General features: G+C 35.3%; 1 protein-coding gene and 1 long non-coding RNA gene across 5 annotated transcripts; both read left to right on the top strand.

Moving 5' to 3' along the window:
- The first annotated feature begins 2,079 nt into the window (after window positions 1–2,079).
- MAPKKK5 (mitogen-activated protein kinase kinase kinase 5) lies at window positions 2,080–8,189 on the top strand. Of its 4 annotated transcripts, none has more exons than XM_088124513.1 (11): window positions 2,080–2,810; window positions 3,198–3,962; window positions 4,044–4,131; window positions 5,018–5,080; window positions 5,178–5,341; window positions 5,577–5,652; window positions 6,202–6,261; window positions 6,408–6,533; window positions 7,014–7,220; window positions 7,320–7,420; window positions 7,596–8,189. In XM_088124513.1, exons 1-11 carry the CDS (start codon window positions 2,335–2,337, stop codon window positions 7,627–7,629), a joined length of 2,160 nt encoding a protein of 719 aa, XP_087980639.1. In that variant the 5' UTR covers window positions 2,080–2,334; the 3' UTR covers window positions 7,630–8,189. The 4 variants fall into 4 exon arrangements, 2 of the variants coding, with proteins under 2 accessions (XP_087980639.1, XP_087980638.1); XR_015791001.1 differs by having other exon boundaries at window positions 2,081–2,810; window positions 7,302–7,420; window positions 7,596–7,630; XR_015791000.1 differs by having other exon boundaries at window positions 2,081–2,810; window positions 7,302–7,420; window positions 7,552–7,600.
- A 381-nt stretch (window positions 8,190–8,570) lies between these two features.
- Window positions 8,571–9,368, top strand: LOC111005811 (uncharacterized). Its single transcript, XR_002600779.2, has 2 exons — window positions 8,571–8,981; window positions 9,116–9,368. It is a non-coding gene; the product is annotated as an uncharacterized LOC111005811 (long non-coding RNA).
- Window positions 9,369–10,212: the final 844 nt, after the last annotated feature.

The raw sequence follows: 10,212 nt of genomic DNA on the forward strand, positions 1-10,212 counted from the left end.
TTTCTTTTGTATTTTGATCTCACTCTATTTTGGTTTTTTATTTACTTTGATAGAAGGCCGTGAGATCTCTCTTTTTCTTTGCAATATAGCATCAAATAAGAAAGTTGTCAACCATTAATAAATTTAGAAATATTTTCACAGATTAAATTGAAACCGAATGCAAATGATAAGGGTTTAAAGATAGTAATTCAAAGATTAAAAAAAAAAAAAAAAAGACAGAAAAACAAATGCACGATCTGTGGGTCTCTTCAGGAACTAGAATAACAGTTGGACACCTGAAATTTAGAATCCGCAGCAATTGGGTAAGTCTTTATTGAAAATTATGTAATTTATAAGTTGACCATCGAACTCCACACCCTCCCCTTAATTTTTGGGTAAATTCTGCTTTTTTTTTAACTTAGTTTTCCTCTCATCTTCCAAGTTTTAAAATTAACATTTTTTATTACTGAGATTTGGATTTAATTTCTATTTAGTCTTCAAGTTTACTTTTAGTTTCTAATCTTTAAATTTTGTTTATGTTTGGTCTCTATCACTTTCAAAGTGATGCTTTCAATCCTTGAATTGAGTTTGATTATTGATTGACTTTATGAAACATAGTAGTTAACATGTTGACATTAATTTTTACCTTATGTTATTGTTATTATTTTCAATCCAATTGAAGACATTTGTGAACTTAAAAATGATATTGATAGAATGATTGTTTAAATCATGTGGTATGAATTTCATAATATATTTTTTATGACATTGTCATTTGGGATTAGTCATAGTGGTTAATGACTTCTAATATATAATTTTTATCGTGTTCTAGCCTTTAAACTCCTAAATTTTACATTTGGCAATTACAAAAAAGTTACAAACTGTTTATTTAAGAATCCTTTTGTTTAACTTTACTGTCTCGTAGTTTAATTTTATAAAAAAAAAAATTAATGTTGACGAAATTAAATATGACGTAATCTCTTTATTGATGACGTCATAATACTGCTATTGATGATCATTATAAAAATGACAAAAATACACATAAATTTTTTAATATATTATTGACAATAATTATTGATTAAGATTATCCTACTAAAGTCAGCCCATAAAGGAAATCCGAGAAGATCCCAACATTAAAAATATATATATTTTGTAATATTAAAAAATATTTTTATAAAGGTGTCGTTTCCCAAAATCCTCTCATATGTTAAAGATTTTATATTTCAGGAAGACTTCTATCTGCAAATTGTTTACAATTTTTATACACGAATTCATTGTACCTAATCTATTAAAGTAAGGAAATTATATTCAAATTGAATTATAAAAAAAGGCTTAATTGTATTTTGATTATAAAATTAAGTATGTTTATGAAGTCTTCGAGTAAGACGATTAGGACATCAAAGCAATCATGTGCCGGCAAAGTCCATTTTAATTTTGGGTCAACGAAATTAATTTTATTCCATATTTTCTAGTTAAGCGGTTGTTCTAGAATATTTAAAAGCAAAGTGATTGTTCTAGTTCATCTTTATGTTATGGTATTTATCAAGTAAGAGTTTGACATAAAATATTTAAATAAGAAAAGCTTTAGATCGGATTTATGTTGCAATGCTAATTTGAGTAAGTTCAACTAATTAAGTCAGTTATCTTCAACCAAAAAGAAAAAAAAAATCAATGAATTCGGATTCTTGTACCATATATTGTATTTAAAAAAATTGTGTTGTAATTTTCTTTTCCTTTTTATTAGATTTCTATTACAATTACTATCAGCAACCATTAATATCAACAAAAGTTCAACACACACCAAAAAAAAAAAAAACCAATCTTTGCAGTATTTCTCTAAAATTCTGTCAAATTTGTGTCCATCTTTGTTAGTAAAAAGAATTTGTAACAATTATTGAGTTTGTGGAAGGATGTTGACAGGTAGATAATTAAATTTTAAAACATAACGAAATAGATTACACAGAGATTAGCAAAATATTAAATTGTAAATTAAGACCAATGAAGGAAAAGGAAAAATATTGTGAAAACACAAGGAGACAAAAAAAGAAAAAAGAAAAAAGGTTTGTTCTTTGTTTGTGTGTCAAGTCTGTGAGGGTGGAGCTGTGATGGTGTGTTTGTTTTGACTTTGTTAGAGAAGAGAAGAGGGGGGCAAAAGGGGGCCATTATTGACCTCTCAAAATGGAGAAAACCAAAACCTTCCCGTTTGGTGTGGAGGGACGTTGCAAACCGTGTTCTTATTTTTGTTGTTTCCTTCGGCTCTCTCTTTTCTTCAATCCCTTTCTTCTTCTTCTTCTGCTTCTTCTTCCTCTGTCATGCCATTCCCTGTTCTTCATAGATTACAATGATTGATCGCTCACCATGCGTTGGTTCCGTAACATCTCCTTTTCCCCCTCCTCCACGCTGAAGAGTCCCGGCTCTACCACCGCCGCCGATTCTGACGATCATAATTATCGGGGGGTCATTTGGCGTTTTGGCGCCTCCAAGTATTCCCGCCGTAAGAAGCTTCGTAATCTAAGCGGACGTGAGGGCCCTACTGCTTCTCTCGCTAAATGGTCCGATTCTGCCCCCTCCGAAGCGGCGACCTTGTCGCGATCGCCCAGTACCTCCGACCATGCCGTGCCCTTGCCGCTTCCGGAGACTTCTCCACTCTTTCAGCGTCGTGAAGGGAATTCCAATTCCAATTCCAATTCTGGAAGTGGAGACGTGGACTGCCCTCTTCCGTCTCCCAAGGATAGGCGTGGCAGAGGCGGGGAGGAGCGCGATGTAGATAGAGATAGAACTCCCCCTGCTCATAAAATTGGGGGCGGGGCCTTCACAAACGCTCCAATTAAAAGGTACCCCAGCTCACCACTTGTAATGTTAAGTATATGGTCTTTGATGTTTTTCCCATTTCCCAGTTATGCTCATAGCTTTATGACCTTCACGTCTCTGTTTCTATATTTAATACAATTGGTAGCTATCGTAGGTGTATGGCTTAGGATTTTATAAAGGATGGCACTCAATTATGTTTTTCCAACCCCTTCGCTAGAATCTTAATGTTTATTCGTGCATTGGTGTGTCAAAAGTGTAGGGGAAACTTTGTAATCTGTACAAGTGTTACAACTGCTGTGTTGGTCATATGCTTCTCGTCTCATTTATGTTTATTGTATCATGTTTGTGTTTCCATGATAACTTTGTTTGTGTTATTTTGACCAACACCTGCTTGTAATTTACTGAATCAGTGTATTTGATTCCCGGGAGAGGCAGAAGAAAGAAGATCATTGTGAGACAAGGTCATCTACGAGGGCAAATCAAGATTCGAGAAGATACCCTGAAAAATCTCGAAACAGTTTTAGGATTGATGTTCCCAGTAGGAGTGCTCCTACTAGTCCTTTTGCAAGTCCTGCACTCAGTCCCCCAAGAAATGGTTCTGGAAACCTTTCAAATTTTCATTATGTGGCTCCAGCAGGAAATCAAGGATGGTCTGCTCCTGAACTGCCAAATTTTCATTATGGGCCTTCAGTAGGAAATCACGGCTGGTCTGCACCTGAGCTGCCATCGTCAGCAATGATGCGAGGAGTTCCTCCTGCATTCTTTGATGGCTGTGCTCTTAGCTCTGAGAGTTCTCCCATGCAGAGCCCAACAGGTAGAAGTCCCCACCAAGATGCCAGAAGTCCAACCGGACCTGCATCTCCATTGCACACCAAGCTATCCCTTGAAACACATGCTGCACGCCGTGAAAGTTCTGGTCATGTCAGTGTCCACCCTCTACCTCTTCCTCCTGGAGTACCAATGCCTTCACCATCAACCTCAATGCCTTTACCATCAACCTCTATACCGTCGCCATCAATCGCAATACCTTCCCCATCAATCGCAATATCTTTGCCATCAACCCCAATTACACAAGTGAGCACTAAAACTGAGTCAATCTCTATGAAAGATCAATGGCAGAAAGGAAAGCTTATTGGCCGGGGTACATTCGGAAGTGTTTATGTTGCAAGCAACAGGTAATATGAGTTCCGTTGGCATTTTCTGTTGTTGTCATTTGCTTCTGTGGACTGACTGTGTTTTTCTATACTTCCCCGAAGAGAAAATGGAGCTTTATGTGCAATGAAGGAAGTTGAATTATTTCCTGACGATCCAAAATCGGCCGAATGCATAAAGCAGTTAGAACAGGTAATTTTAATATTTGTTTCAGCTGTGATCAACTGTGTGAGTTTTTTGTAACTAACTTTTTGTCTTTCTGTGATTGGAGGATCTTTCTATTATGATCGTAGGATTTCCTTTTTAATTGTTTTCATACTAATGGCAAATCCTTTGGCTAACAAACTCTTGTTTAAGCTGGTAAATATGTTTAGAGTACAGTTTTGAAGCTCAAGCTTTCAGGTGCTTGGTTTCATTTTCTCTGAACATCTTGATTCTCTTCGAAGAACCAGTTTCTGTAATTTATTAGTTATTATTTTGATTTTCAAAATATGATAAGAAATTAAACCAGAGATTCCAAATAATTTTATTTTAATTTGTTTATTCAGTGCCAATGACATGCGTGTTGTGATTTATAGTTGAGTGAACCTAGTAGCATATTACTTGGTGTTGCAACACTTGTATCCATGTTTATGTGTACTAGTGCCTTAGAAAATGATGCTTCCTACGAGATTTTACCACTAACTTTAAATTTTATGGAAAAGTCTCATTAAAAGATATGAATATAATAAGTTCTAGCCTCTACGTGTATGTTTTGTTCATTTTTTCCCTTGTTTTAGTAGGCATTAGTTAATCACGAGCCTCTTTGAAAAATTGGAGGTGTGCCTATCTGGCGTCCTACTTGCTAAAACTTGTTATTTAAAATGATAAAAAGTTTTTCTGTAACTTATGCTTTATCTTTATCAAGGCAGGCTTTAAATTGGCTCATGTTATCCTTAAATGCTGCCATCAGTTTTCTTCATCCAAATGAAGATAATGTTCTGCTATTTTACAATGCCATAACTTCGAATTTGTCCTATGATGACAGGATGAAATTTGATCTTGTTTAGTTTTGCCTCTCTTCTTCTAACTGTCACAGGAGATCAAAGTTCTCAGCCAGCTAAAGCATCCAAATATTGTCCAGTATTATGGTAGTGATATTGTGAGTAATTGTCTTGCATGTTAAGACGTTTCAAAGTTGTTCATTTTTATAATCTTATAATTATAACTAATTACAATCCTCCTCTGGGTCTATGTAGGTTGAAGATCGATTATATATATACCTGGAGTATGTTCATCCTGGTTCAATTAATAAATATGTCCGTGAACATTGTGGAGCCATGACAGAATCTGTTGTTCGGAATTTTACTCGTCACATTCTCTCAGGGTTGGCCTACTTGCATAGCACAAAGACTATACACCGGTAGGGAACATTTGTATTGATGTGTTTGAGACAAAGTCTCAAGTTTGACATGTAAAATGAAGATAACCATAAATATTATATGGACAAAAAGAAAGACATACTTGAATATTTTAGATTCCCTCATCAGTTAGTTTAATCATGGAAGAATTAATTATGAACAACAGTCTGTATGCTTATCTCATGTCTATATGATTATATCTATTCGGAGACTTAATTTTTCATCTTTTTTATACAGGGACATCAAAGGTGCTAATTTGCTTGTAGACTCTTGTGGGGTTGTCAAGCTTGCTGACTTTGGAATGGCTAAACATGTAAGTATGAGTTTGAGTGCTTAGTGCCTTCCTACTATTTTTCTCTTCTTTTAGTATCTGTTACCCTTTTCCCTTTTTCTGTATTTTTGTCAAAGTATATTCATGCATATAAATTAATAGCATTGATCTCTATAGATCTGGTGTATACTTTACTTTCTGTTGTCGACCTTTTTTACTTGTGTCTATAATTATAGATGTTGATGATTGTCAAGGAAAAATTATCATATTTGTTTGCTCCGAGTCAATTTCTGTAAACATGTGTAACGTGGGCACACTACTTATATACTCCACTTTGGATAAATAGGTATTTCAATTGTTCAATTTGTGTAATGTTAGTGCCTAGGCACTCAACTTTACTATCATATTATTAAGCAGCCTTTAGTTTGGAGAAAAGAAGTCATTTTTGTTTGGATGATGCTGACACATTGGTTACTGAATGATTGTGAGCATTAATATGACATTCCACTGCTGCTAAATTTTAATTGCTTTAGGAGATAGAATTTGTTCTTTTTCAGGATTATACATGAATGATGATATATATCTCTACAGCTTACAGGACAAGTTGCCGATCTCTCTTTAAAGGGAAGTCCATACTGGATGGCTCCTGAGGTATCTTTTTGTTACTATATTATATGTATTATTGGCTTATGGTTTCTCATAATAAAAGCGATCACTTAAAATACTAGGTAGATTATATAAATTGGATTGGCTATTTAGTGATGAGAGATGTCATTAAAATTTATCTTTTCCTGCAGCTCCTTCTGTCTGTGATGCAGAAAGATAACAGCTCTGATCTCGCCCTAGCTGTTGATATTTGGAGCCTAGGTTGCACTATTATAGAAATGTTCACCGGCAAGCCACCTTGGAGCGAGTATGAAGGGGTAAGTGTTAGATAACTTTTGCATGTGCTTGTAGCTGCATCAACCCAGATAGAAGTTTCACCTTTCAAGTCATGCCATTTGGTGAAAGAACTTATATCTGCACCACTGAGGCACCAAGATATGTTAGTTGCTTGGTTGGAGGACAGTATGGGGCTTGGGCTCTTAATACTGATACTTGTTTTAAAACTCTAAATGTCTTGGGTAATTATGACACACATTAGCTTTTCACCTTCCTTTCTCCTGTGCTTTTCTGCACCTTGAGCACGTATATTTGTAATATTAGTAAGTGGGCATCTACCCCGTCAAGACGATGGATATGTTATCAGCTTATCATCATCATTCCATAGCATATAAAAGACATTGATGACTTAACAGAACTTTTGATTTTCATATTGAACTGATCATTGGTAGTTATTTTTTTATGAGTTTGGTAGATTTTACTATTTGGTTGGTGGGTTACAAGTTCATCTGTTAATACAGGCTGCAGCTATGTTCAAGGTCATGAGAGATACCCCATCAATACCTGAATCATTGTCATTTGAAGGCAGGGATTTCTTAAAATGCTGCTTTCAGAGAAATCCTGCAGAGAGGCCAACTGCTGCCATGCTGCTCGAACATCCGTTTATGAAAAACTTGCAGCATCCAGATGGCCCATCTTGCTCTCAGGCCGTTGGAGCAAATTTGCTGGTAAACACAGTTGCAATAACCCACCCCTCCCCTCCTCCCCACCCCCCCACCACACGTTTAACTCGTCATTTTTCGTTACAGTGTGGGTTATGATGGCAGGACAAATGCTACAGCCCGAGCAAACAATATTCAAGTAAATTTGATCAGTTTCCCATGTTTCCAAGCCCACAAAATTCCAAGGGAAAGATGGCTGCTGAGAGGCAAGAGCTGCTTTTTCCCTTTTTGTTCAGTTCTCATTTGTAACTGGACCATGAATGATTAATGCATTCATTATAGTGCTTGAGCCTTGCATGAGTCTAGTTTCATACATTATTGTTTTCTTCTTTCCCAGTGTGATTGGCCAACTATCTCATCATGAAACCTCTGACTTAACAGTAATGTCTCGATATTCCCCCCGTTCTATCCTTGAGGCTCTTCCAATATCGTCTCCTCCACACCCAGTTCATAATGTGCATCATCATGGTTCCCCTGCGAATGTGTTCAACATTGTTAACCACAGCAGTAAGAACCATACACTGCTGTAGCTTATGAATGGAAAGGAAAGTACTTGTGCCAGGCATGCCTTTGGCTTTGCCTATACAATCAACAGACCAGCATTTGGCAGGGGATAACGTCTAGGCGAAAAATCATCTTCGTGACAAGGTCAGATTCAGATGCTACGTCTTGTAGGTGAGTTTCTGGCACGGGTTGTTACTTACCTGTGTAGGTTATTGCCTCCTTTTCAAATGAAAAGGCTTCTGGTCTGGAAGTGTACCCTGTACTGGGAGTTGAGAAACAATTTTGTATTCTGTTTTTGTTTTTTCTTTTTTCCCCCCATTTTTTAGAGCTTCAGTAATGGCGACATCTCATTGATCATTCCTTGGTATTGGGGTGGGAAATCGCCACTTCCATGTACAACTTTAAGCTGAATTTGTAGATAATAGAATGTTTGAAATGGAATCATATGGTCCAACAGCGATTCCTTTGAAATTTTCTTTCTTTCTTTCTTTGATTCCAATTGACATGCAGTTTACTTTTGTCTTCTCTTTGTTTTCCACTTTCATACAAGTTCTCAATCAACTTCATTCCATTTAAAATCCTATTTTAATCTTACAACCTCTCGCAATTAACCAAAATCATCAACCACTCAGGAAAAACAGTTGTCCACTCTTCAATAAAGTTGCTGTCCATCACCATTTTTGCAATACCGTGGGCTATGAGATTTGCTTGGACATAGACTTGTACTCTAAGCCACATTTATGGTTTTTGGTATCGATTTCGAGGTCTAAGAATTTCGTGAAATACAGAATTTACCAGCACTAAAACAGAGTATATTCATTTTATCTCAAAAAAAAAAAAAAAACAGAGTATTGATGGAAGTTCAGAAATCAAAGTAGAACAATTTAAAATATTAGAACCAAAATACAATAACTATAACGAGGAGTAGGAAATATGGGAGTGCAGCAACGACGTCGTCTCGTCTGGTCATTATGAAGCAGATGTGTTTTGTTGTTTTTGTTGTTGCCATTTTTCAATTCAATTGGCCAATAGTGGTAGAGTAGTGTAGTGTGGTGCCACGTGAACTTTATTTTCCTTACTATTTTCAATTCCCAATTCCAAATTCCCAATTCCCATTCCCACAGAGAGAGAGAGAGAGAGAGAGAGAGAGAGAGAGAGAGAGAGAGAGAGAGAGATGGAAGCTCCAGCTCCACAAGCCATAGAGGTTTCCAGCAACAACTTTGGGGGTGAAGAAGATGAACGAGATAAAGCCATCAATGAGTGGTAATTCTTCATTTCTCTTCTGCCCTTTTTGCCTTTGTTTTACCCTTTTCTTTCCCAATTCTGTGTCTCTAATTTTCCATTGGGTTTGCTTTGTTGAGTGTTCTGATGGGGGGATTGGTTTTATATGTAATCAGCTGTTCTTGCTTTTACAACTGCTCGGAAGGCTGCTTTGATTTCCTGTGCTGCTTCGAACTCTGCAATTGTTAGATGCCAAAATATTTCGATTTGCTGCAAATACAATATAGGGGAAACAGGAGAGGAATCTCTTTTGCTTTTACCTTTTACCTTTTGTTGTATAATTTAATTTGGTAATCCACAAAAATAAGCTGTTTTTTTACTGTTCTACTCTCAGCACATAATTTGATAATTCTCTTCCTTTTCCCTTCCCTTTCGGCTTGCTTGGAGCGATGTTTTTTTGCCAATGCTTCTTTGCGTGTTTGAAACAACCATTCTTCCACTTATGTATGTGCAAATAAACTACATAAGAATACTTCTCACAATCTTGTGGTTTGTAATATCTTTTTTTAGTATTGTTTGTAATTTCATTAGAATTTTAAACCACAAGTCCAACATATCATTCTTTTTTTTTTTTTTTTTTTTTTTTTTAAGTTTAAGAATGATATAAAATCCAATATGAAGTCAAGGATGCACATAATTGAAACTTTTTAAGATTAATAGAGACAGTTGTGTTTTCAACGTTAAGGCATATATAATCTTAAATGTTTAAATTTCCATCTTTTGCCATTTTTTTCAGTCTTTAATTAAATTTTAAAAATATAAGAAAGTTTTAAAATTACCTTTTTTTTTTTTAAAGATTTTGAAACATGACTTAAATTTTGAAATTATTTTTAAAACCAGATAACAAAACAAAATAAAATAGTGTTTTTTTATTTATTAGTTTAACCACATGTGCGATGAGAATTCAAAATTTTATGATCCATGGTATATGCTTTAACCACTTTGAATTATGCTCAAGTTAGCAAAAATATACTTAAAATTTTAAGACAGAAACTAAAGTAAAAGTGATATCAATTTTTATGTCACTTTTGCTCCATATTCTTTAATTTTTAAAAAAAGAAAATTTCGACTTTCCGTACGGAAAAAAGGGAGAAAAAAGACCGAAAACAATTAGGAATTTTTTAATATGGTAAAGGAAAACTAATTATTTGAATATAATTATTTCAAAACTAATTTTTAAAATAGTGTAGTTTTAATTCCGTTTCACGAGCAG

Source organism: Momordica charantia, assembly GCF_013281855.1.
Source record: "Momordica charantia cultivar OHB3-1 chromosome 1 unlocalized genomic scaffold, Mcharantia_2.0 BLBB01000001.1, whole genome shotgun sequence".
NCBI classification, from domain to species: Eukaryota; Viridiplantae; Streptophyta; class Magnoliopsida; order Cucurbitales; family Cucurbitaceae; genus Momordica; species Momordica charantia.